General features: G+C 44.9%; 1 protein-coding gene across 20 annotated transcripts in view; it reads left to right on the forward strand.

The window, feature by feature from the left end:
- IL20RA (interleukin 20 receptor subunit alpha) overlaps nt 1-26,836 on the forward strand; it is a 56,380-nt gene extending 29,544 nt beyond the window's left edge. For 13 of the 20 annotated variants that reach the window (XM_046676763.1, XM_046676766.1, XM_046676774.1 and 10 more), the window contains 7 exons: nt 1,708-1,843; nt 7,670-7,851; nt 9,079-9,254; nt 9,811-9,955; nt 14,086-14,225; nt 16,157-19,278; nt 20,422-26,836. In XM_046676763.1, the coding sequence (XP_046532719.1) occupies nt 1,708-1,843; nt 7,670-7,851; nt 9,079-9,254; nt 9,811-9,955; nt 14,086-14,225; nt 16,157-16,990 (1,613 nt within the window). In that variant the 3' untranslated portion in view covers nt 16,991-19,278; nt 20,422-26,836. Of the gene's footprint in view, nt 1-1,707; nt 1,844-7,669; nt 7,852-9,078; nt 9,255-9,810; nt 9,956-14,085; nt 14,226-16,156 lie in introns of all 20 variants that reach the window. The other 7 variants (XM_046676765.1, XM_046676761.1, XM_046676758.1 and 4 more) reach the window with 7 other exon arrangements.
- The last annotated feature ends 644 nt before the right edge of the window (nt 26,837-27,480 follow it).

A 27,480-nucleotide genomic window follows, 5' to 3' on the forward strand; every position in this document is an offset into this window, starting at 1 on the left:
CTCTGTTTTGTCCTCAAAAATTTGATTAAAATTTAGAACCCAGTGATAGCACAGAGCAGTATTAAATCATTGATAATTACTCACTGCATATAACCTCCCGAAAAAGCCAATGCCAGATGAAATACAGTGGTTCCAAAGAGATGGCAGAACAGAAATGAGATGGGCGTCGGGCGGGTGTCCATCTGAGAGCCTCGCTCCTCCTCCCATGCACACCCACACAGTGATCAGTTGGTAGTGCTTCTCTTTGGGTATTTAACTTTCTTCTTAAACATAAGACTGAGATATGAAAAAAATGATGAAGGTTAAAAGTGGGAGTCATTACAAATACAGAACATATACACACACACAAACACACACTCAACCACCAATATTTTGGTGTCTCTGCCTCGTGTTAAAGAGATTATTTTGGCTTAAGATCAGGGTCATGTTACAAAGTTTAATTCTAAAGTAAAGAATTTTTTCTTTCTTTTCATTTGGCTCGTGGAATTGCAATACATTGTCTAGAGCTGATCTTAGCCAAGGATTACCACAAGCATAAGGCTAACTCCTTTCTCTGACATTAGTCCCAGCTAATTTACACAAGAATTATGGGACGTTAGCCAACATTGGACCAGCCTTCAGTGACTTAGCTAAATTTTATTCCTAAATTTGATTTGCAATATCAACATTTGATGTTTTCCAAGTTCGTTGACTGGAACGTGCGTGTGTGTGACAGGCTAAGTTCTTCGTCAAATCTGTTTGTCAGCGAGTACTCTGTGGTCTCTCCAACAGTTTAAATTCATATTTTGCTTCTTACGTGTTACCACCGAATTTTCTCATTCGTTTTAATTCAGGAATCATCCTTGTTTTCATTTATAAAGTACTATCCTTCACTTTCCTTTTGTCCTCTTCTAATTTTTTGGTAGTTTCTCAATTCTTTGTCATTTCTCTATGGAGGATTTCTACAAATTAACCCTCTAGGATACAGTTTTTCTTAGAGCACAGTGTTGTGAACATATCTGTGTTTAATTTAAAAAATTATCTTCTTTCACTGGTTTCTTTTCTAATTATTGCTTTATTATATACTTTAGTAAACTAACCCCAACTCCTACCTCCAAAACTCTGGCCTTTCAGGGGCACCAATCCTAAATTTTACTTCTATATCTAATAAAGGGATTGTTTCAGTTATCTGCTGATACGCAATAAACTACCCCAAAACTCTGTGGTTTAGAACAATCGTTTGATTATTTCTCACAACTCCGAGGGTTCATGGGGCTCGTGGATGGTTCCCCTGCAGGCCTCATTGTGAGTCTCTCCTGGAGTTTCAGCCTACGTTGGGGCAGCTGGAATGTTCCAGGGGCTTCATTCTGGCCCCTTGGTTGGAAGGCCGGGCTCAGCTGAGACAGCTGAACCTCTCCCTCCTCACGTGGCCTCTTGACATGGTTTCTCCAGCAGGATAGCCCAACTTTTCACACGGCAGCTCAGGACTCCCCATGGGGCGAAAGTGGGAGTTGCCAGGCGTTCCTGAGGCTTAGTCCCAGGGTGGCTTCTGCCATGTTCTGGTGGTTGGAGGGCATCATGGGGTCAGCTCAGTTCAGTCTGGGAGGAGTAGCAGGCACGAGTCCGGGAAGGCGCAGGTCATGGGGCCCACGTCTGGAGACCAGCTGCCACAGCGGTTATGTTTTCTTTTCTCCGCTGAGACTCCGAATCCACTCTCTTCCTTTCCAGTTCCCTGTGTCCATGCTGGTCTGCCTAAGCCTACAAATATCACCTTCTCCTCCATAAACATGAAGAATATCCTGCAGTGGAGTCCGCCAGAGGGCCTACAAGGCGCCGAAGTTACTTACACTGTGCGGTATTTCATGTGAGTTGTTTCTCTTCCTTTTGGTGAATTTACAAACATGAGATTCAGGCTCCTGTTAATGTGCAAAGAGAAACCATCTACTTATTAAATATGTTTGAAGCAAAGAAAGTTTTAGAGAATACATGTTAGATTTTCTTTTTATGTTTTGTTAGATTAAATTAGAAAAGAGTTTCTTCATGGAGACAGAAGCATCGGGGGGTGCTCAGGGAAGGGGAAGTTAGTTAAATGGAGAAAAGAAGTTGGTCAAAATGTGATTCTGTGGCTGAGCAAACAAGAAAATCCTTCTTCTCTGAAATGCCCAAACATATTGGAATTTTAGACATTTTAAAGTGGAACTCAGTGCAGCATTCTGTGCAACTGGCTGCTCCTGTTAAAGAGAGTCACGAATAGACATTTTCACTCCTCACCTCCCCCTCAAAACTCATTGCAAGCGAGAAGGATTGCAAAACAGTTGACAATGCCCATCTTCACAGAAAGGAAAGAATTGGCCACAACCCCAAGCCACAAACTATGAAGCATACCAGCCAAATATTGTGAAATCTGAAAGAAAACACTGCAGAGGCTGAAAGTAAACCTATACTTTCTCAAACTCCAACAGTAGAAAATAATTTCATGGCAAGAAATGTCCCAGTGCTAAGAGGCTCACCTAACAATCTAAGGATGTGGAATCCAAGGATTTCCACCATCAGAAACTGAGGAAAGGTCCCCACTGGGACAGCCCAGTTTGGTGCCATGAAATGTCAGAGAAGGAGGAGCTGAAGGGGAAATCAGTTTCAAGTGACATCTCCGTTGTAGAGACTCAGTCGCAGCCCAGGGAGGAGCCCCGCGTGAGACGGGAGCAGGAGGGAGGGCTGGTGGCGATGGCTGGGAGGCAGCTCAGAGAGGCCATGGCCTTACAGATGTGTCAGAGCCACATCAGCCTCTGCAGTCCAAACCCTGAGGGGGGCAGGCTCCCTGACAGAGGGAGTAAGATTCGGTGAGCAGGTGTGTGACAGATCCTCACTCTCATACTCATTCACCTGATATCCATAAGCAGCTGGCCCCATTCAGAGAGTCCCGCACAACATCTAGCCATAATTACCAGAAGGGAAAGCCAAAAAAGGAGCACAAATTAAAAGTTTCTGAAAGCTTTCTCGTAGAAATAGGAGAAAAGTTCAGACAAATAATTGTCCATCGGTTGAGTCCATAAACAACATGATCTCTAATGGTAAAGCTCAAAGAAGAAATAACAATCAAAGAAGGGATTCTAAGACAAGAGGAAGAACTTTTTTTAAGCAAGTGGGCAGAGCTTAGGAAAAGGAAAATAAAAAACGTTATATAGAGATGAAAATCCTGTCACAGCTAAGTGATGGTAACAGCTGAACAGGTAATAATGACTATCTGGAACTGATAAATGCATGCTGTGTCTAGGAAAGAAGGACATCCTGGTGAAGTTATTGAACTCTAAGAAAATGAAATGACTCATGGTCATCCCACCAAAAGCAGGACTCAAGTGGCGAAGGATGGGGTGATTTCTGTCTGGCCACACTCAACGGAAGACAGTGATGCATCTTCTGAAGGAGAAATAGGTGTGACCTGAGCCTCTTATCAAGTCAAGATGTATTTTCAAGCAGGTAGAAAATCGGGATACACTTCCCCAAGACCTTCTTAAGGGGAGCAAACCACTAACTAAAGATAACATCTGGCTGACCAAGAGAGAAGGATGAGCCTCGACAAAGAGCTCAGTAAGGGCGGGATGAGGGCCGAGAGACCAGCATCGTGCCCCGAGACCATCTCAGTGCCAAACTAGGACCGAAGAGTGATGGGGGATACGGCTATCGAAGCCCCTTGAAAATGTTTGAACCTAAACAATAATAAACAAATCAGAAGGTGAGGAAAAACTGGAGGTGTACTGACTTTCATAGTAGGAAGCCATTCAATGTGATATAAAATGAAAATATTTCATTTTGATAACTAAACTCTCAATATTTTTCATAAATCATTTTCTCAATGTAAAAGATCTTTTAGAACTATTATCTTTTGTGGTGATCAGACGTTTGAACTGCACCAGTTCCTTTGATTTCACATCAACTTCTTTTTCTATTAAAGTTCAAATCAAGTTAAATGTACCACTTTGACTAAAACCACAGGTACGGGATGATTTTGTTTTTGGCTATGTGTTCAGCTGTCTGATCCCTCTTCTGTGTATCTGTGAGCATAACAAGATGTCCAGCTGCGTGTGGACCAGACGTTTCAGGGTGATGGGTGTCAGGGTGATTTGTTTCTCTCTGATTATACTTTTCTGATTGTTTGAGTTAAGAAAAAACACGCGCCATATTTACAAAAAGAAGAATAATGTCGTTTTGGTCTTTGAAAAGAAAATTCTGACCCCTAACGACAGTGACAGACTTCAGCTGCTCCTCAGACTGACTTCATTTATCTAGAACCCTGTTCTCATTTCCAAGGACTTTCTCAGGAGCTGGTGTGTTAGGATAGCAGACGTCCCTCTGCGAAGAGAAACGGCTCCTGAGGTGCCTTGGCCTCCTCTTCCATTAGGTGGAGCAAAGAGCTTGCTCTGTCCTTCACGTTTATGTGATTCAGAAAAGGACAAAAAAAAAATAGGGAGAGTCGTCACTGCTCTATGAGAACAGATTATTTAGATTGTGCAACCTTCAAAAAAGAATATTGGGAAAGAAACTTGCCGTGCTGGAGTTCATACATGCCCGTGCAAGTGGAAGGCGCACAGAACACAGGGCCACATCTCACGGACAGGGTCCATGCTCAGTGCCAAGTCAGACAGTCCGGGTCCATCAGCAGGCCGGAATCCAGCCGGGTAACCTCCGACAGCTTATGTATTATACTTTTATACTTTTCAGTGAAGTTTGTTTCCAAGTAAATATGAAATTTTTTTTTAATTACATACATATGTACATATATTTATCATACAAAGGCATACTGGGTATTGAAAGTAACATATTTAAATTTATAAGAAAGAAAATCTAAATTAGTTGTAATCTTACCACCCAGACATACAAGAATACTTTTGTGAGTCTTCTGGTCTCTTTTTTCTATTTTCTTCTTTTGTTTGATTGCAGTAACATTGGATTACAACATTATATAGCTTTCAGATGTACATCGTAATATATTTTGAATTCTGTGCAGATTACATCATGTTCACCACCCAAAAACTAATTATAGTCCATCCCCTCACACGTGAGCCTAAGCACCCCTTTTGCCCTCCCCCCTCCCCCCTTCCCCTCTGGTAACCAGCAATCCAGTCTCCATTGCTATGTGTTTGTTTGTCGTTGTTTTTATCTTCTACTTATGAGTGAGATCATACGGTATTTGACTTTCTCCCTCCGACTTATTTCATTCAGCATAACACCCTCAAGGTCCATCCATGTTGTCACAAATGGCTGGATTTCATCATTTCTTATGGCTGAGTAGTATTTCATTGTGTATATACCACATCTTAAAAGATGAAATTTTGACAAAAGTTTAACTTATATCTGCCAAAAGAATTCAATGAAGAAAATACAGCGTTGCACCGAAAGCACAAGCTTTGGCTTTAGGGAAAAGTGGTTCCAATCCTGGATGTGCCTGTTACCAGTCATGTGACCAGGAGGGCTCCCTTAACCTCGCCAAGCCTCAGTTTCCTCATCTGTAAAATGGGATGAAAATAATGGCACATAAGTCTAAGGTCGTTATGATAATTAGATGAGATAAAACGTGCAAATCCTAAGCACCAGGCCCGGCACACAGTAGGCACTCCATGAATGTTTCCTGCCATCACCAGAAAACAATCAGACCTCTGAGGCCCCACATGACTCTTTGCTGTGCATCAGCATCATTACTAGAGTATTTGTTGACTGATTCATGTCTATCAGCTTGTCAGACTTGCAAAGCATTTTGTCCAGAATTTAGTAAAGAGCATTTTCTCCTTCATCAACATCTGTCGCGGGAAGCAACCTGCCCTCGGCAGAGTAAGGAAGTTTGAGGAGGGAGAGTCACACAGGCAATGGCAATATTTTTCGAACCACAAGTCAAGACCTGTTGGTGAGCCATGAAGTCAATTTAGAGGGACGTAACGAGCATTATTTTTCATGGAAAGGATTGGAATGGCGTGGAGTGGATTGGATGGAAAACAACCGAAGACATGGCACGTAATAACGCTTAGGCATTATCCTGTAAAAGCTGTGTTCTAGTATGTTAGATATAGGGATGTTTTGGGGAGCTGGGTCACAATGTAAAATGTATTTCTTTCTGTGGCTCACAGTCAGAAAAAGTTTGAAAGCCCCTAGGCAGTGGTGACCACTAGGATGGTCAAGTTGGTCAACAAGATCGAACTCTGTTTCTAACGTCTTCTGGCAGGTGTGGCACTTACGAAACAGGAGTCTTTACTTTCAAGAATCTGTTGCCGTATTCTGAGAAGGGAAGACACTCTCAAGCTTTGGCAACTCTTGAAAAAGTCATTTCCTTCTCAAGACACGCTGTCTCCCTGACTTTTGTGATGTCTGTTTTTCTGCTCCCTCTGTAGCTGCTGTTACTAAGTGCACTTTGTGTTCAACCTTGAAATCTCGATGCTTCTGAGAGCCTATCTTAGGCTTTGCTTTGTCTGCGTTCATCATTTCATTCACGCCTGTGCCTTCAATGAGCAGTTTTATGCCACTGATTTCAAAATTGCTGCCTCCTTCTCACACTCTCCTGAGCCCCAGGGCCCACATCTTTTACACGCCTTGAGCTCAGCATGTCCCAAATGGAACTCATTATCTTTCCTTCTCTACCCCCATACCCCCTTCCCAAACCCACTCCTCTTCGGTATTCCTTTCCTTGGTAAATGTTACCACTCTTCCACACGTTTGTCTCAGACAGAAAGACACGTTGTCCTCAATACCTTCATTTCCGTCATCTCTCACGTGCACTCGATCACCAAGTCCTGACTCCGAATATGTCTTCCTTTTGTCCTATCGTTCATTCTACTGCCACCATCCTTGTCCAAGCCTCCTGCACCTGCCCCCTGGATCCGCAGGAGCCTCTAACCTGCTCCCGGGGTGCCTCTCCTAACCCAGTCCGTCCTCCACGCTGCCACCAGAGTTAGCTTCCTGAAACCCAGCACACCTGCTCCCATCCCTTCAGCAGCCTCCCGGGTGACCCTGTCTCTTTACTGACTCACCAGATGTTGCTTAAACTCTCTGTACCTCAGTCTCTCCCACCTGAGAAGTGCTAAGAGTATTTCCCCCTCCCTATTTGCTATGGGTGTTGTGTTTTCATTAAAGGAGAGGGAAAATCGATATGAACATCCTAGTTCATATCATCATCATCATCATCACTATCATTACTGAAAATAGAGATTCTGATACGCACTCCAACCTAGCGAATTTTCCCCAGAACACTTGATGGCGAGTCGCCTTTTACATTTTATGAGAATGTCAAGATAATTTTTCTTCCAAGAAAAAAAATGACTAATTTTTCTTAAAACAACCATCAAACTTACCCTAGTATGCTTGGTGGACTAAAAACTCACATGGACAATTACTGGAAGAATTGACCACAGAATATGTAAAATTTTTACTGTAGCCCAAGAATAATAATGAAATACATGCTTTCAAAATGTACCATCCACGTTATAATTCACAGAAAAGGTAATTACAGAAAGTCTGACTCATGTTCCTGACAGCTAATGAAAAAATTGCCAGCAGCAAAAGGAGCTTCCATTTTATTTCCATGACAGGCACTTCTGTTGTTCTCAAGAGGAGGCCCTAAGTTCCACTCAGTTTTGTGTCATGACTGGTTTTCTCCTGTTGTAAAGCAGAGGGCAGCTCATTATCAATTTAATTTCCTCCTCAGCAGATACGGGCAAAAGAAGTGGCTGAGTAAATCCGAATGCAGAAATATCCTCAGGACCTACTGCAACCTCTCTGCTGAAACCTCTGACTACGAACATCAGTATTACGCCAGAGTTAAGGCCGTTTGGGGAACGAATTGTTCCAAAGGGGCACAAACTGGACGATTCTATCCTTTTTTAGAAAGTAAGTAACACAATTGTCTGTTAAACACGTATTAACATCAAGTTCATCCGACCTCTCCGTGTAACGGTCTCAGCCTCAGAGCCGCCCTCGCCAGGAGGCCAGGGGGCCGCGTGGTTCTGTCCTGCCCTGTACCCATCAGCTGGGGGAGTGGACAGCCTCGTGCTTCCCCCCAACTGGATCTTAGAGGCTCGTCTTCAGAGCGAAAGGTTTAGCCTAGTGATCTCTGAGATCTCTCCCAGATCTGAAACTGACACTAGATGTCAATATTATCAAATCTTGATTTTGTTTTATTATTCACTGGAGACTGTGCAATTTGGGGAACTGACAGATTTGTTTTTAAATGTTTTGGGTTTATAAACCATTGATATATGTCCACAAGATTGATTAAAGATTGTTCTGGTCACCAAACAAAGGCTCGTCTTGCTATAAACTCGTTAGTAGGATGACATAATTTCTAGGTGAAGCTCAGAATTAAGGCAACAGCTCCCTGGCATTTGCTTTTTAAATGTTTCCGTTCCCTGGTCCGTGGTCGAAGCAGCCATGCAGGACCCACTCAGAGGGGCCATAAGGAAATTACAAGCTCTCCTCGGTCCTGGAGCTGGAGCCTTGTGCCATTCCCGGTGCCCTTCCAGGTCAGAAGTCAGCAAACTGTGCCCTCAGACCAAATGCAGCAAACTCCCCTTCCGTTTTCCTAGAGGCCAAGAGCTATGAAAAGTTTTTAGATTTATGTAAATAATAGTTGCAACAGAGATCGCATGGCCTGCAGAGCCTAAAATGTTTACTGTCTGGACCTTTATGGTAAAAGTCTGCTAACCTCTGTTCTAGATCATTCCAATCATGTCTCCGAAGGTCTTTAGCAGTTCATTTCTCCATGTCTGATTTTTACCACTTACCAAATCATGTGAAGTTTATTTATCATCAACTTTTCAAGTCACGCGAGTGTTGTAGACACTTTCAATCGTATTTCCACCATCCAGCACTGTTTATCCCTGTGACTAGGAACTAAGCCATACAACACTTGCGTGTGCTGTTTGAACATTGTGTCAGGGCGTGTGAAACGACTATTTCAAGATTAGGCATGACTTGGGCCCCTCTTGGAGCGCTCTGAGGCATCTCGAATAAGCGGGTGGGCTTCAGAGCGCTGACCCCAGTAGGATTGTACTGAAACTTTATCCAAGGTGATTTCTACGTCTGAACATGATAATTCCCTCTCCCCTCCCCTTTAAGCACGAATTGGCCCACCAGAGGTTGCTTTGACTACTGACAAGAAATCCATTTCTATTGTTCTGATGGCTCCAGAGAAGTGGAAGAAAGATCCAGAAGAAAGTTCTATTTCCATGCAACAAATCTATTCTAATCTGAAGTATAACGTGTCCATATATAACACTAAAGCAAATAAAACGGTAAGTCTGAAATAGAATGAATCCGTGTCGCTTTTCACAGCCAATACTGGAGCAAGCAGCCCTGATGTTTCCATTCTCTGCATGAGAACCTGGGAAGATGTGAAGTTGGAAAGAGATGCCATCAGGATGCCGTTGAAGCTGATGTGTAGAAATTCAGAGAACTTCCTGCAGAGTTCCTTTACAGAAATGCTCTGTTAATGGGTGTGAGGTTGCTGTTGGAGTGTAGGGCGATCGTCCACCCCACTTTGGTGGAGAACTTTTACTTGCATGACATCTGTCAGTCACTCCCCAAGAAAGGAAAAAATGTTAGCAAGAACACAGGACAAAGCTGAATAAGAAATCGATCCTTGTGTTATTATTTAGAATTGTTCCAGTCCTGACCACACTCTGTGACCCAGAGGAAAGGGTATTTTAAAGCTGTTGCTGGAAAGAAAGCTTGTAGTGACAGTAAAGGATTTAACGGTATCCCAGTCTCTTCTTTCCTCCTGGAGTCATTTGTCTGGGGTGGTGCTGGAAATCCTTGGCTCTAACTGCTGTTTGCAATTCCCTATCCTAGTGGTCCCAGTGTGTGACCAACCAGATGCTGGTGCTCAGCTGGCTGGAGCCAGACACTCTGTACTGTGTCCACGTGGCGTCCTTCGTCCCGGGGCCTCCTCGCCTTGCTCAGCCCTCTGAGAAGCAGTGTGTCAGTACTTTGAAAGGTAAGCTTAAAAAGTCCCGGCTGGTCTGAGGAAGGAACTCGAATAAATCTGGAAGGAAGTATGGCAGTGTAGACAAGGTTTTGGCAGATTCGTGTCTACCAGAAACAGGTGGAGACAGAAACGACCATCACCAGGAATGCTCTGAGCGGCCTGGGACTCTGCCTGAGCTGGGCCAACGTCAGGGGTCTCTCACCCCACAGGGAACTCCCAGCTGCTGTCCCAGAGCACGCCGCCAAGAAGCCTCCGCCTTGGAAAATAACAATTAGGAATTTGTACACACATGTTTTTTCTTCTTTAAAATTATAATCACTCTGCTCAGTAGAAGTTCTGTGGTCTTCATGAACATCAGACAATTTTATTGCTAGAAACAAAACATTATCCTAAAAATACTTTTTTTAAATTGTGTTAATATTGGTTTATAACATTATAGAAATTTCAGGTGTACGTTTTTGTATTTCAGTTTCTGTGTAGACTACATCATGTTCACCACTCAAGACTGATTACCATCCTTCACCACACACATGTGTCCTGTCACGGCTTTCTCCCTCTTCCCTCCCCGCTTCCCCTGTGGTAACCACCAACCAATTCTTGTATCTATGTGTGTTGTTTTTATCTCCACTTATGAGTGAAATCATGTATTTGTCTTTCTCTGACTTCTGTTGCTTAGCATAATACCCTCAAGGTCCATCCATGTTGTCTCAAAAGCGATGGTTTCTTCCTTTTTATGGCTGAGCAGTATTTCATTGTGTGTGAATGGATCTATTCATCCATTGACGGGCACTTGGGCTGCTTCTAATCTTGGCTATTGTGAATAATGCTGTGATGAACATAGGGGTGCAGATACCTTTTTGAATTATTGATTTCAAGTTCTTTGGATAAATACCCAGCAGTGGAATAGCTGGATCGTATGGTAGTTCTATTCTTAATTTTTTGAGGAATCTCCATACTGTTTTCCATAGTGGCTCCCAGTTCACACTCCCACCAGCAGTGTATGAGGTTCCCCTTCTCTCCACATCCTCTCCAACACTTGCTATTTCCTGTCTTCTCAGTGATAGCCGTTCTAACGGCATGAAGTGATATCTCGTAGTTTTGATTTGCATCTCCCTAATAATTAGTGATGTTCAACATCTTTTCATGTGCCTGTTGGCCATCTGTAAATCTTGTCCAGAAAAATGTCTGTTCAGATCTCTTACCCTTTGAAACAGAATCTTTCGTTCCCTTGGGAACACAAATTCCGGGCTCTGCAGGCAGTGTCCAGATGTTGCTCGCTGGCCACACGAGCTCTGGAATCTGCAGATCAGTAATTAACCCCTCCCTCCCACACTCGCTTCTCTCTCCTTCCTTTCATTTGTCTCCTTCTCGTGTCTTCTGAATGCGGCTGCTAGGGGTCTGTGACTGAGAGTCTTGTTCCTGTTAGGAGACAGTTAGGAGCCCGGCACTTGTTTAATGTTCTTCCCCAGAGTGAGAGGACCTTGAATTCAAAACCTGAAAGTTGAAAATAAATCCTCACATTTACCTTCACTGACCAGCTCTTCATCCGCGGTTCTTCGGCTTCTCTCCTCCAAATGTGCTGGCCCAGGGCAGGTGCACAGCCTCAGTTCCATCACCTGCCCTGGGAGGGGAGTGGGGACAGAACCCATTTTCCGCTTCCCTCACGCCTCCCACATTCCAACATGAAACTGTCCCAAGCAATAGAAAGAGAATTCTGTGAGTACATATCCAGAGTCAAAAGCTCTCTTTCTGAATCTCAATCCTAATCACACCTTGCCCTTTCAAATGAAAGTTCTCTGCCAGATGTCAAATAAAACTAAAAGGCTACAAGCAAAAGGCAGAACAAAGCAGACTGAAGAAACCATTTTTGTATTTGGAAGAGTGCTCTGTGTACTAACAGCCTGATCAGTGGCCAAATGGTGGGAATGAATTTCCCGTGGAAACCATTAAGCGGTTGGCAGAGCTGAAGCAGCCGATGAGCAGATGACGCTGATCACTTCCCGGGAGCTGCCGGAGCTGCAGCTGCAGGAGCCTGGCCACGCTCCACCTCAGGTGCTGCCCTTTCCACAGTAGCCCAGCTCTTCCATGGCTCCCGCCACCTGCCCAAGACACTGTCTGAGGGCCTACTCTTTCAAAAAATCACTTGCCTCTTTGGGGTCTATTTTTTTTTTTTTTAAGATTTTATTTTTCTCCTTTTTCTCCCCAAAGCCCCCCGGTACATAGTTGTATATTTCGTTGTGGGTCCTTCTAGTTGTGGCCTGTGGGACGCTGCCTCAGCGTGGTCTGATGAGCAGTGCCATGTCCGCGCCCAGGATTCGAACCAACGAAACACTGGGCCGCCTGCAGCGGAGCGTGCGAACTTAACCACTTGGCCACGGGGCCAGCCCCTGGGGTCTATTTATTGAAAGAACATTTCTGCTTCCCACAGTCCCTCAGTCCCAAAAACGCCGATACAGCTTATTGGTTTATGACAACAGACGTGCTGCGTACGCTAAGTGACACCAGTCATGGTTGTGAGGGCTCTTTTTAATTAGGGCAGGTTCAGTCCAGAGGCCGGGGCTGTAGTGAGAGGACTGGACCGAGCTGGAGCCTGAAGTCGGGGCCGGGAACCCTCAGTGCCTGCAGCGTCTACACTGTGGTGTTGGCTCCTTTCCACATGGGGCCTGGTCACAGATGCGCTTGCAGGAGTCGTTGGGGGAGACGAGCCTGCGGTCGGACCCCCGTACCTGGACTTCTCCCCCGGCTGTTCTTGGCCACCCTCACTGGCCGTGACACTTCTATTTCCAGTCTTTAACTAAGCAGTTAAAGGGACAGTGACTTTGCCGCTTTCTCTTGGGCCTGGGCATCAAGAGAATCCGACGTCTGCGTGGTTAGAATGCTCCTGTGACACTCTTGCTGATTTTATTAGTCTGTAAGGAAAGTGCCCGAAATTTTGTAATTTGTGCTAAGGCTGCTTCTTTCTCTCCTGCTGTGTTAGGGTTCTCCAGAGATCAGAACCAGTAAATATGTAATCTTCACATCTATCTGTCTATCCATCGAGGTAGAGAGTGATTTCAAGAAGGTGGCTCACGTGATGGCGGGGGCAGCTAAGTTCACACCCTGCAGGGCAGGCCACGGGCTGGACCCAGGGAAGAGCTGATGTTGGGGTGCTGGTCTGAAGGCAGTCTGCTGGCAGAATTCTCTCTTCCTCAGAGTGGCCAGTCTTTTTTCTATTAAAGCCTTCAGCTGATTAGATGAGGCCCAGCCACATTAGAGAGTAATCTGCTTTATTCAAGTCTGCTAATTTAAATGCTAATTTCATCTAAAAAATGCCTTCTCAGAAACATCTAGAATAACGTTTGACCAAATAGCTGGGTCCCATGGCCTAGCCAAATTGACAGATAAATTAACCATCACAACTTCCAAGTAGCCCGCAGGACTTAACAAGTACGAGTTGGTGGCACTGAGCCCTATGTATCAGCTACGCAGTCTGACCCATGGTGGGCATGGGCTGCTCTCGTTAGACCTGGTCACCAGGTGTCCCCCTCCTCTGTGCACTCTTACTTGCCACGAAACTACAGCAGCAAGAGCTCGAAGGGAGTTACTGCCGTTCTCAGCACACACCAGCTCAGCCACCCCCGACACACGTCCCCACGCTCCAGACCCACCCAGACAGTCTGGCCGACCCACACGAGGAGGGTTCTGTTAGTCGCGTAGCAGGTGACACCTACATTCCGTCCTCTGCTGAGTACGGAGAGACCGAGTCTGATGAGTGGGCTGGAAAGCAGGGCAGCATAATGGGATCTTCACAGCGGCTTTTGCTGTCTGGGTTGAAGTGCTGTGAGTTGCCTGAATATCAGACACACTCACCTTCCAATAGAAGGACCAGCATGAATCTCACAGCCAGACGTGGAACGCTGGGCTATCTGCTGACTCGGTTGCTGGTGCATCCTTACTGGACCGGTTGAGATGAGTCTTTAGACCATCTACTGTCGGAGAGAGTAAGAATTCTGAAACCTTTCATAACAATTAGCTCAAGCTTGTCAATTTATAAACGAGGAAACTGAATTCCTAAACGTAGGGGACGTGCCCAGAGCCTCTTGACATGGCCAGTGTTCTCCCAATCACAACTGTCTACGCCCCCTCTCCTTTTCTCACAGATCCAGCATCAGCGCTGAAGGTTAAAATCCTCTTCTGGTATGTTTTGCCCGCATCGGTTACCGTGTCGCTTTTTTCTGTGATGGGCTACTCCCTGTACAGATACACCCGCATCGGCAAAGAGAAACACCCAGCAAATCTGGTGAGTCCTCGGGTGGCAGGAGTCTGGACAGCAACACACGTCCAGGAGGACAGACACGGAGGCGCTTCATGGGCAGAGTGGCTTAAAGTTAAAGAGTTGAATTAAAAAACACTTCTATATGAGATTAACTCAGTAACATAAGCAAAGACAAAGACTCCTTATCTTCAACAAAAATTCTATATGCAAGGACCAGATTAGACTAGGTCTTGGGTACACAGATGGATTAAGTCGTGATCTTTGCCCTTCCAGAGTTCAAGTCTAGCTAGGGGCTAGGATTTCAAAAGGACTCATGAAGGCTAAGATGAAAGCCAGCACTGGGGCCTCTTGGGGGGGCTGGTGGGGAGGGCGTGGGAGCCCCACTTGGATCAGGAGAAGCTTCACGCCTGGGCTTGGTCAGGAAAGGTGAGCAGGAGTCGGGGCAGCTGCTGCAGGCAGAGGAAGCAGCAGGATGAAGGTGGGCGGACCCTCGGGAAGCCACCTAGGGTTGCTAAACCGTGAGGTCCTGATGGGGAGCTGCGAAAGCCAGGACGGGAGCGTGGGTGGCACGGCCGGGTGACCGAAGAATTGGGGTGTTATTCCAGAGAGCTCGGGCTTTATTCGGCTGACAAAGAGAACTCTCTGTGGGGTCTTGAGCTGGGAGCAGTGTGGTGATGTTGTGCTTTAGATCCAGCTGGGGGGTGGTCTAAGACGACTTTAGGAGGAGCGGGACCAGAAACAAGGAGAGTAGCGAGGAGACAGTGGCAGGAGTCCAGTGGAGAGAGAAAGGCAGTCTAAGAGGAGAGTGGGGACAAACACGTGGAATGGACACACATGTAGGAAAAGAATGGCCAGGACTTAACCATCCACAGCAGGGAAAGGCAAGAAAGTAGACGGAGGAACAAACCTCACACTCTGCACCACACACTGAGGCTTCCAAAGGGCTGAACCTATTTTAACAATAAAAATGATTTCTTTGGGAATTATTAAAACGTATGTCCTTATGTACACCATGCACACATATTCCTGTTAGTTTGGCTTTAAAATGTTTCTCTTATTCCGCCTGCCTGTAGGTTTCAGAGTTAGTTTTCTGATGGCATGTGGAGACCGCTCCTGGGAGGAAAATTCACAGAGGAATTGACCGCATGTGACTTTTTGAAACCAAAACTTTTGTAGAAGAATAAAGCTGCATTGCATATTTTGCAATGCTAAATGAACTCACGGCTCAGGGCGGACAATGAGAATTGTAATCCACCTCATCACTGGCAGCCTACACGGGCTCCTTCCACGTGTCCCCAGCAAATTTAGTCTCTAACGAGTTTTCCCAACATGGTTTAGAGTTTCTCTATCTGCCACAAATTGGCAGGTGGCTTTCCTTTTTAGGCCTTATTATCGCCTCATAGAATGGGGTGTAGGGGTGTGAGTACTCACACCCTCCTGTTCTCTCCCTTTCTACATCAGCTTTCATGCCCATCCTCATTCATGTCCAGAGAACAGCCAGAAAGGGCTGGTAGCCCAGATGACCACAGCTTATTAACAAGGACGGAGTAAACTATAATCAACAAGGCAATTTAAAAACTCTCTCACGCTCAGTCCTCACCACTCCTCTTGTGGCAGAAATTCTGATTTTACAGAATTAAAAACCGAGGCTTGAGAAATTAGATAACTCCCCTGAATTCCCTCAGCCGTCTAGAGGAGGGCGGTCAGAGCCGCGTCCCTGGACGATAAATGCCCCCGCGGGAGCCACTTTTTACTGCCGTTTGCGTCTTGCGTGTCTGGGTCCCTGACCTGCATGCGCAAGTTTTCTGTGTATTCCGAACATCACTTTCCCTTCCATGAGTGGGTAAGAATAGGTCTTTAAAACTAGCTGATGACAGTATAAATTCTACTTAACAGCTGTTTTTACTGTCTCTCTAAAGTGAAAAGGTAAAAGCTCTTCTCTTCTCTCTTTATAGATTTTGATTTATGGAAATGAATTTGACAAAAGATTCTTTGTGCCTGCTGAAAAAATCATGATTAACTTTATCACCCTCAGTGTTTTGGAGGATGCTAAAATTTCTCTTAAGGATGTACGTGTAATGGAAAAAAGCAATGATGCATCGGCCCTGAGAGAGCCCAGCGAGGACCGGGAGCCCCATCAGGAGGAAGTCGAGGTGAAACACCTGGGGTACTCTTCCCACTTGATGGGCGTTCTCTGTGACTCTGAGGAAACCGCCAGGGGTACTTCCCTACCCCAGCAAGAGCCACTCGGCAGAACAACAGCCACAGATCCGGCAGTCGCTGAATATGAATACAGCCTAAGACCTGCTGACATCTGTGTGGGACCTGCAGACCAGGAGCTCAATTTGCAGGAGGAGGGGCCCCGACGAGGACAATTATTTGAGCGACAGGCAGCTTCAGCAGACGCAGGCCCACAAACACTGCTGTATTCATACGCCCCTCAGCTCAGAGACTTGGACCACCTGCCGCAGGAGCACGTGGATAGGGAACAGGGGCCAGAGGAAGAGCCGGCCACCACACTGGCCGACTGGGACCCTCGGACCGGCTGGCTGTGTATACCTTCAATATCCAGCTTTGAACACGACCCAGAGAGACGTGAGCGACCTGAGCACAGGGAGCTCCTGGAGGACAGCCTTTTGTCCAGACTCTATGCAGACCAGGCTCCAGACGGGCCACCAAAGGAAAGTGAGGCCTATCTCACGCAGTTCATGGAGGAGTGGGGGTTGTGCATGCACGTGGAGGACTCACGCCCAGCTTCCCCCTGCAGATCCCTGTTACGAGGCTCCTGAGTGAGCACAGGAGTGCCGGGACCACAAAGGCCTGGGATGGCAGACGTGAATCCGATTCTTCTGTGTCAGTGAGAACTCCTTCTTCTCTCTAGGCTCCAGCCCTGCTGTCATTCTGCTTCCTGTGGGTGGTTGGTTCATGCATGTGGGTCTCTTAGAGCAACGGGGGACCTAGCGTGCAGGGCGGACCCATCGCTTTGTACCCAGCTAGTATCCAAAAATGTTTGCCAGGTTGGATGCAGAATTTATTCAGGTGGGTGTCCTATGGCCTCTCTGTTTATCATTTCCTGACAAGCACACTTCTGCAGAAGATACAATTTCTGCATGTTTACCCAGGGTATAGTGTACCATACTGTAAAACATTTCATGAGGACCGTTCCTTTTATAATTTTTAGAATTTGGTTTATTGCCAGAAAGATGAGATACTTAAAACATACAAATACTACCAAATGGTGGTAACTTGGTTACACTTAGGGACCCTGGCTCACTAGCTAATCCTGGCAGTCCACGGGCAGAGGGAGCACGTTGGGCACAGGTTTTCTTGATATCACACACTTTGGGCTACTTGAAGTGGCCATATTAAGACTTTATGAGAAGTTCTGGAGTGTAAACATAAATTGTTATTAATATTTTGTTGTCAGAAAGTGTCCTCTCAATAGCTTAGTAGGGGACTAACCTGAAAGAAAGCGTCACATTTTATAATAAAATATTACATTTACTTCTGGAAATGTGTTTTTTAAAAAGATATTTACATCGTCTATAGAGTAGAACATGTTTAGCAGCATGAAACCTGTTACTAACATTAAATACTCTATTTGAGTGGGCGATGCCTCAAAGGCTTCTTGGAATATGTATGAATGAATATCCCTTATCCACATAATCTTAAAATTAATAGATAAACAAGGACTTACAATAGAAATAAGTTAAATTAATATGTAAGGGAGAGCGTATTAAAAATGTGACATAATTTACTGTGGGAACGGAAGTGCACCGTAAGACAACACCATCGAGTTAAATTCCAGTAACTGTTCTCTCCTTCACCGTTCACTTAAAAAATGAAATTGTACCGTCACACTGCATTAAAATATGACAGAATCTATTAAGTTGAACCATATAAAATTGTTACTATTTGATGTTCTTGACCTGCAGAAACAGCAATTTCCTATGATTTACCTTCATGTGTGTTTGTTTTCATCATGAACTCATAAGCCATCGATGCTCTTTCAGGAAAACAGATGTCATCCGTATCTCCTTGTTTGTGTTTTTGGCACAGGCAGACATCCCTGGTAAGAGAGATGGATTCTGGAGTCATGGTCTTTTGAGATTGTCCACAAATCCAAACAGTTTCTGATCTAATGGTTTAATTTAGAGCATAATTCTATTAACCAGAGTGTTCTGTTCTTCTGAGTCTTTGTAGAAATGACTCTGCCAGTTTTGAAGAACAAATGTGTAATACTGACTGTGAAAGAAATTCGGAGGGGAAAGAATGAGTTGTTACTAAGAGCAAAGAGAAAATAAAGTGACTGGTGGTAGTTTGGCTTATTCATTCCATTCACAGAATATTTACTGAGCACCTGCTGTGTCCCACAGTGTCCTCCCCCAGGAGAGGGGGACCGTCCCCAGGTGGTTCTGAGGATGAAGAGCTGGAATACAGAAGGCACTCAGAGCGGAGCCCGGCACACAGCGAGTGCGGGGCGAGTGTTGGCACCATTCACTGCAGAGTGCATGCCTAGCCCCAGAAGGAGAAGCCTTTTAGACAGATGAGTATTTTGCTTCAAAGGCAGAGTTTGCCTGCCTTTGTTTTTCTCACCTAAAAGTACAATAGTAATTTGCTTCCTACTTCATGCCTTCCGATTGAAACCCGTCAGTGGGTTCGTAAAAGGGAATCTATTTCTGAGTTGCTTTCACATCTCTTGTCATTCCAAGCATGTCAGAGGGATTGAGCATTTTTTAAATGTTGTCGCTTCTCTACTTCGCAACATATATACATACACACTCACACATAACCAAACGTGAGCGTACGGTGGGTATCTCTTGTGGGGAACGAGAGCACGTTCTGAGGTGCTGCAGTGTATCTGTAGGGGTGACAGCCGCTGTGCCTCCTGCCACCTCTGTGGCCAGGGCATCCGCAGCTCTAAGAGTCGTGCTCTGGGACCCCCTCCAACCCCATCCCCAGGGCTGCGGTCCACGTGGAGCTGAGCAGCGGAGGTATCAGAACCTTTGACAGGCACCGTCATCCTCTCCCTGGCTGTTCGTCAGTTCTAGGATTTTACACACCTCTTCCACAGGAGGTAGGTTTTCCTCCTGAAAACATCTATTAGTGGCTCTATTTCCACACCCCATAAATTCTAAACAACTGGGTGAATGAAAATAACCCCCTACACACAAAGTGAGTGAAACCTAGTGCCACACCTTGCGATGGAAGGAAGTACGTGAAGAGGGACCCTTTTCCCTGAGCCTACAACATAGGAGAGGTCTGGTGCCCTGGGCCCAGCTCAACTCAAAAGCAATCAGTGCGGAGAAGAACTGCTTATGCAGCCCGGAGCACAGGTCTGCTCAGCCTGCGGAATCTAATGAGAACACCAAACAGGGCTCCATCCGCAAGGGTCACTGCCCCCGGTCATCAGTCAAGCTCTTTCTGGGCCACACTTTACCATTCCCACATCTTGAGATGAATTTTTGCTAAATCGTCTTCGAAGAACTGTTTTTCTCTATTTCCTTTGTGATTCCCGTATCATACCTTCCATAAATTTTCTATCCACAATTTTTTCAGACTTTGCTCAAAAGCGTGTGCCTATAATTGTTTAATGAATAGTGCTATAGTTGTGTACATGATAGTAGCTTCATTTTTCACTATAGAAGATAAATGTACACATATTCGTTGTAGAGTAACTAAAAATAAAGGGGAAAAATGGAAATGACCTGAAAGACTCCCACCCAGGTTTAACCACACAAACATATTAGGGCAGAGAAATGATTCTTAGCTGAGGGTGAACTTGTCCCCCCCAGGGGGACATTTGGCAATGTCTGCAGACATTTTTGATTGTCACAACCCTGGGAGGGGGCGGCTAGCGTCCAGTGGAGAGAGGCCAGGAAAGCTGTTAACTGTCCCGACATGAGCAGGGTAGCACCCATAACAAAGAGTTATGGCCCGAAATGTCAATGGTACCGACACTGATAAACGCTGGTGTGGAAATTTCCAGATGCTTTCAATGCATATATTGTATAGTTTTTTCCCAAAAAGAGGGATCATATTGAATTCTTTTAAAACTTCCTCTTTTCACTCAAAAATATATAACAAACTATCTTACTTTAACTATCCTTAGATTAACTTTACGAAGCACCAACCTCATTCAAACTAGAACTACTGAAATGGCAGATGATGAATTATTTTTTTCTAAACTTAATGCTTTAAAATGTTTTTCATCAAACAGCAACCTAGAGTTGGAGTTTTTAAGAGCCAAGTGCTGTGTGTTCTTTAAAGATAATTGAACCCCTCCCAAATGTTGCTTCCTGAAAATCACTGCCTCTGCAGAGAGGCTGGGGAACTGTTGGTGGTCGTCTATCTTCCTTTGAGGGGTGGGACGCCCCTGGGCTTCCCTGCTGTGAACTCCCCTCTTGAAGTCTCTGGGATCTTCAGCGACGGGTGTGTGAAGGCAGCCTTGGCGGTCGCTGCACATCCTGCATAAACCTTCGTGTCCATCACTCACCTTCCTGCCGACTCCTCTGCCTGTGGCGGCTGCCACGTTTCTTTGGTACGTGAGTAGTTTCCATCTGTAACAAGTTTTCCAGCTGGTTTTCCTTTCTGAAAGGGATGCTGGGTTAAGGTTCTGAAAACACTGCTGCAACCAAGGCTCCTTCAGGAGGGTGAGGGTTGGTGTGTCGTGTTCTGTTCATGCCGGTTGTCGGAGGCTCCTTCTGTCCTCAGGAAAGGCTGTCTGTTCATGTGTTTCCCTAAAACTCTGCCTCTGGCACTTTGCTAAGCTTGGAAGCGCATGAGGTATTCGCTCCCTTACTTCCTCAACAGATTTCCTTCGATTTCTCAGTCTGTCATTCTCTGGATCCAGGGGTCCTTGCAGGCCCCCCATCAATTCAGAAGATGGACATATGGCTCACACTTATGTTTTCATGCCCAGCCCGCTGAGAGGATGAACACTGATGGGGATGAAGGCCACCGCCATTTGCCTGCCCCTGGAACTGACTTCTGTGGGACACAGGAATTAGCCACTGCTCTTAAATGTCTCATAGAGTTGAGAGAGTTTACATAGGATTCTTTCTTCTCGTGAAGTGCCCACTTCCCCAACCTGAAATTGACTTGAAATGCAGACACTTCAGAATATTTGATGTGAGGGGGGGAAAAAACAATGGGAATTTTCATCCCAACGCCCGAAAGGAAGCATAGGATATTGGATCTGTATTAAATCTGTTGGCTTTGTGCTTTTAAAAGAACTTGGGATATTTGACTAACAGAAGGACATATGGACAAATGAAAATAAGCCTTAGAATTTTTCAAATTGTCTGAGTGATCGATTAGCAGAAGAAGGATCATTGTGGTGTCCTGATTGGACGTACGGACGCCAAAGCTAAGACACTTGGTTCAATGTCCAGCACTGTCACTTCTTAGGCTGTCACCTTAGAAAAGTCACTGAACCTCTTTGGGCCAAATTTGCTCACCCATGAAATGGGATAATAACTGCGCCTACCTCGCAGGGTGTGGGAGGTTTAAAGGAATTAGTGCCTCTCAAGTGCTTAGAAGAGCGCCTGACAGGAGATACATGCTCGATAAATGTCAGTGGCAACAAAATCACAGGCGGCATAGACGAGAATTTTCACGGACGCATTATTCATTAAAAAAACCTTGAAAGAACACTAATGTTTATCAGCAGGAGAAAACTGTGACAATGAATGAACTACGCCTTCCATGGCAACGTGGATGAATCCCAAGACAGATTGAGCAGAAAGGGAGATTCCTAAAAGAATATACAAAGGATATTTCCATTTATATAAAGTCCTAAAACATATGAAATTAAGCACTATTCGTATACTGGTATGAATGGATATGATATGAATCATATATGGGTGAAACCATAAAGAAAAGAGAGGGAGTGATTAACAGGAAGTTGAGGATCGTGGTTCCCCCGTGGTCTGAGGGGATGGGAGCAGGTGGAGCTCCCTGGGGCTTCAGAGGAGCTGTTCCCCAACTATGGCAGAAGCAGGATGCTCTTTGGATGGTTCCTCTTTAAACTGAGCATGTTTATTACACATGCCCTAGCACATGTATATTTAACTGAGAAAAACAACAGTGGAACCCCAAAGGCCTGAATTTCGTGTTATTTTCACAGGTTCCTTTACCACTGTCAGCTTTGCACCACTGGTCAAGGCATCTGGAGTTATGAGAGCTGACAGGCATTTTCCCTTGGAAGTCAGAAGCAAGTCTATTTAGGGTTATATTCTGTTTACAAAGCTTCTTAGGTTCCAAAGTTTCGATTATGTTTAAAATTTTGAACAGGAAAGAACTATTGATGGGTTGGTTAGTTGGGTTTCCACGGCGAAAGGAATGTGCTGGACAGCTTGGCCTTGCTGAGAAGTGCGGATGTTCAAAGAGTGAATGCCTGAGCCCCGGCAGGAGACGAGGGGACACGGGATGCGCACGAGCTTCTGCAATGCAAGCACCTTCTCCCACTCACGGTCACCGAGGAGTGAATAAGTAATCAGACATCGGGCAGGCAGGCCCCCCGACCAAACTGCATAGTGCGGACAAATCCGTCCTCATGCAGCAGCCAATAGCTGATCTCCAAGGAAGGAGTAGGGTCTTAAGTGCCCGGCCTTTACACTTCAGCTAACTGTTCCCCTCATAATAAGCTTGCCGTGGTTACCAATGCATTTTGTAGTGACCATTAGCAAATAGATGTCTTTGCTTTTCCTAAGTCTCATATTTCCTGCCAGTTTGTTGCCACCAGCTTCCAAAATGAAGGATTTGTGAAATGACAGATTTAAACAACACTTTCAGGTGGAAACACCTTTAATCCAGGCATAGTGATGGACTTCAAACATTTAACTTTACCCCCAAAAACAGCATTAACAGAAGCATAATTAGGACATTTGCTAATATTTCTTCTTAGCAGCCCACGTCATCTGAGACCTGAGTCTCAGAAATCTGCTGTCTACATTCATTCTGAGCATCACATTTTAACTAAGGCTTTAACCAACCAGAAAACATCTGAGAGAGGAGCTGACAGCCAGGACACAGGACGTGTGGAGGAAATCCAGGATTTAGGGAAGTCCTGATAGCCGCCATATGCAAAGGCCTTCCTATGAATGAGGATACTCACATGCGTTTCTTGCTTCAGAGAATGGAATTAGGACTCATATTTGGGAGTTGCTAGAAGGCAGAGCTCAGTCCCAAGCAAGGAGGGGCTTTCTATATTAGCTGGCAGCTCTGCATTCTTAACTCCATGAGGTACTGAGTTCCCTGTCATAGGGAGGGTTCAAGTCCAGGCTGGTTTCTGCTGAGCCTTTTGCAGAGAGGATTCCTCCATGCGGCCGGGGTTGGAATAGATGATCTCGAAGACATTTCTACCTCAAAATGTCTAGTATGAAAAAACAGTATTTGGAATCCTCTTTATTTCTCCCTTTTTTTTCTTTTTTCTTCCAGGCAGTTCACTAGCCAGTAACTCACGCTCTGGTTGTCATAAATTGCCATGGGCCTGCCCTTTGCGGGTGGCTAAGGGGAGCCAAGTAGTGCCTCTCCTTGAATGTAACACACAGGAGCTTAGAAATTCCCCCCGAGGCACTCGCCCCCGACAGGCACTTCAGAGCTCTCACCCTGCCAGAAAATGAGTCTGAGTCGTCTAGAAATGGCATCTTTCTTTCATTTCCCCTTCTCGCTGCTATCCTGCTTTAAGAAAGTCCCTTTTATTATTGTTTTTCCTTAACGAAGTTTTGGGGTTGTCAGACTGGGAATACTGCTCACAAACAAGGCTCAGAAGGCATCCTGTTTCCATCAATCCCCTTCTGACTGCTGGACCAGACTGGACATCACCAGACAGCCACAGTCACAGAGGTACAGACACAGGATGGAGTGAGAGCAGCTGGCATTGTGAAAACTGCCTATATCACCCCCAATCTGAATAAATACTGTCTGTTCTCATCCCAGTTTTCCAGACCACCCTGGGGCAGCTACCCCTGGAATGGAGATGTCTCTGCAGGACATATCAGAGTGAGCTGTGAAATATAACTCATTACTTACTGCACTCAAGGTCTCGGTACGCCTAAGTCTAAAAATCGTAAAAAGTCTAAAAGTCTAAAAAATGAGCTTTTCAACAGTAGAAAAAGTGAAAATGGAGTGAAGGAGGGGAGAGAAGAGGGACGGCCTCATATTCCTCCTATTGGCAGTGGGCAGCCCTGGGCCAAACTTGTGATGAACTAACAAACACACCGAGAAACACGGGCGAAGACACGGGCATTCACGTGCAAACTGTGCTTCATGGGGAAGGAATGGGAATGACTCTAAAAACATTCTCATATGTAATCTATTCCAGAATCTTCTAAAATGTAAACTCCATGAGGGCAGGGGTTTTGTCTTGTTTTTTTTCACTAATAGGTTCCCAGCACCTGAAACTTTGTCTATCATATAGTAGTTGCTCAATAAACATTTGCTGATGGAATGTATCAATACATGAATCTTAAGAATTATATGAATTGGTGCCCAGAAATAGACCCACACAAACAAAGTTAACTGACCTTTGATCACGGCACAAAGGCTATTCAGTGGTGAAAGGATAATGTATTCGGCAAATGGCATTGAACGGTTGGACATCCGTATGCAAAAAAAAAAAAAAAATCATTCTAGACAAAGACCTTCCACCTTTCACAAAAATTAACTCAAAATGGATCTTGGACCTAAATTTAAAATGTAAAGCTATGAAACTTCCAGAAGAAAACACAGAGTCAAGTAGGTGACCTTGGGTTTGGCAGTGTTTAGTTACAACACCAGAAGCACCATCAGAAAGGGGTTCTTGACTGAGGGAAGGCCATGCATAAGCTGAGTCTCTGAGATGTACCTGCGCTTGCTCTTTGAGAGGAGGTCAGAAAGAAGACAGCTGGGCGTAGTGAGCCAGCAGGAGCCCGGAAGACGATGAAGGCAGGGGGCGGGTAACGACCAGGAGCCTCGTGACAGCTGTAAGGCGTTTGGGTTACACTATAGTGACAATGGGAAGCCACTAGAGAGTTTTATGCAGGAGACTATCATTTGATGCCATCAATAAATGTCAGTTGACTCTAAATTTGGACGACTGTGTGATGGTGGATAGTGGGCGCCTTCACTTTACAAAAGAGAACACACCAGGAGAAAATGAGTTGTTTTGGTTTGTTTGGGGGGGATTGTGTTGCTTTTGCTTTTTATTTTTGTATTTGTTTCTGTTTTGCTGGGAGTTTGGAATAAAGCATGACTTTAGTCTGGGGACTACTGGCTTTGAGATACCTGCACGTGTGGAGATGCCAAGGTGGTGGTTGGGAATATATGTCCAAGGATTGAGGGAAAGGATACAACTCAAGAGTTAACTGTCCTCATAAATTAGAATCAGAGGGAGGATCAGCTCAGGGAGAGCATGGGCTACAGCGGAGGGAAGCCACGGACGGAATCCCGGGAAATTCAGACACTGAAGGAGAGGACAAAGGAACAACGCTGAGAGGGAGGAGGGAACGGAGAAATGACAAATATAACTTTAACCAAGCCCCATATAACCTCTAGAAAAGGAATAGGAGACCCCAAGTGAGAAATTTCTGGAGATATAACTGAAAGGAAGACTCGAGGTCAAAGGAACTAATGTGAAGAATCCGGTAGAGGCAACACCATCTCCTGTGTCAGCAAAGCCAGGTCCCATGGAAGAGGGGCCGGTTGAGGCCATGGGCAGAGCTACAGTCAAAAAGAAATTAGGTTCCAGAAAATTGATCCTACAAAAATACTTGAGCAAATGCACAAGAATGTAACTATAAGATGTTCATCACTGCATTTACCATAATAAAGATTTTTAAATAATTCAAATCTTTAACAATAAAAGATAAATTAATATTGTTACATCCATACAAGGCAAAATTAGGCAGCTATAAGAATAAAGGAACATGTTCATGTTATGTTAGGCAGGAAAATATTAAAAAGTGACAAAATGCATCACATTTTTATAAAGATACATGTACACTTTTACCAATACATATTTATAAATTATACACATAAATGCATGGTTTTTCTTTCTGCTCACGTTTTCTGATCTCGTCATGGACATGTATTACTTTGACATTTTAAAAAGAACGATGCAGAAGTTCTCTTATGAGCACATTTACTCTCTGTGATGGGCACAGCCTCAGCAGAAGGGCCTCTGGGCTACTGCGTTTTTAAAGACCACAGCCTCGCAGAAAAAGTACTTAGGATGGAGTGGTGAGAATTAAATGAATGGTGTCTTTCCTATAGTGTTCTAAGCACAGACACAGTGTACAAGCTCAGACGGCAACGTTCAAAAATGTATTTGAAGTTAGGAAGTAAAACCAGATGAACACAGCGGAAGGTGGACAGTCCGGTGAGATGCGCATCGGGCTGGAATTAGGAAGCAGCAGTGTCTACGACCGTAGGAGTAATGACAGCTCTTCAACTCAGTCACAGGGGGCACACAGCCTTGTGAACCTTGACACTTTCACTTCAAATGTTTAAAAGAACCAGAGTAAACTCTGGACTTGTCAGTCGGGTGCATTTTCTGAATGTCCTAATACCGCTCAATGTAGAACATGTGCTCACTGACGGAAGCCGTGTTTGGTTGGCATAGAATCTGAAAAACAAATACACAGTGGCATAAGCAGATGCCTAACCTTCAGTAAGTCTGCCTTTTATTTATTTATTTTATTTATTTATTTTTTTAATTAAGATTATGATAGATTACAACCTTGTGAGATTTCAGTTGCACATTATTGTTAGCAATGTTGTGGGCACACCACTTCACCCTTTGTGCCCTCCCCCCACCCCCTTTTCCCTGGTAACCACCAATCGGTTCTCCATGTCTATATGTTAACTTCCACCTATCAGTGGGGTCATATAGAGTTCGTCTTTGTCTGGCTTATTTCGCTTAACATAATACCCTCAAGGTCCATCCATGTTGATGCGAATGGAACAATTTGGTCCTTTTTCATGGCTGAGTAGTATTCCATTGTGTATATATGCCATATCTTCTTTATCCAGTCGTCAGTTTCTGGGCACTTAGGTTGGTTCCACGTCTTGGCTATTGTGAATAATGCTGCAATGAACATAGGGGTGCATGGGACTCTTGGGATTGCTGATTTCAGGTTCTTAGGATAGATACCCAGTAGTGGGATGGCTGGGTCATAGGGTATTTCTATTTAAGTCTGCCTTCTAAATACCATTTGAGGTAGGGGGTAGGTAGGATAGAAAAGAACTATTATTAAAGTTTCAAAGTTTACAAGGATTTAGCAAAGACCCTGCATAT

Source organism: Equus quagga, chromosome 11 (genome assembly GCF_021613505.1).
Source record: "Equus quagga isolate Etosha38 chromosome 11, UCLA_HA_Equagga_1.0, whole genome shotgun sequence".
NCBI classification, from domain to species: domain Eukaryota; kingdom Metazoa; phylum Chordata; class Mammalia; order Perissodactyla; family Equidae; genus Equus; species Equus quagga.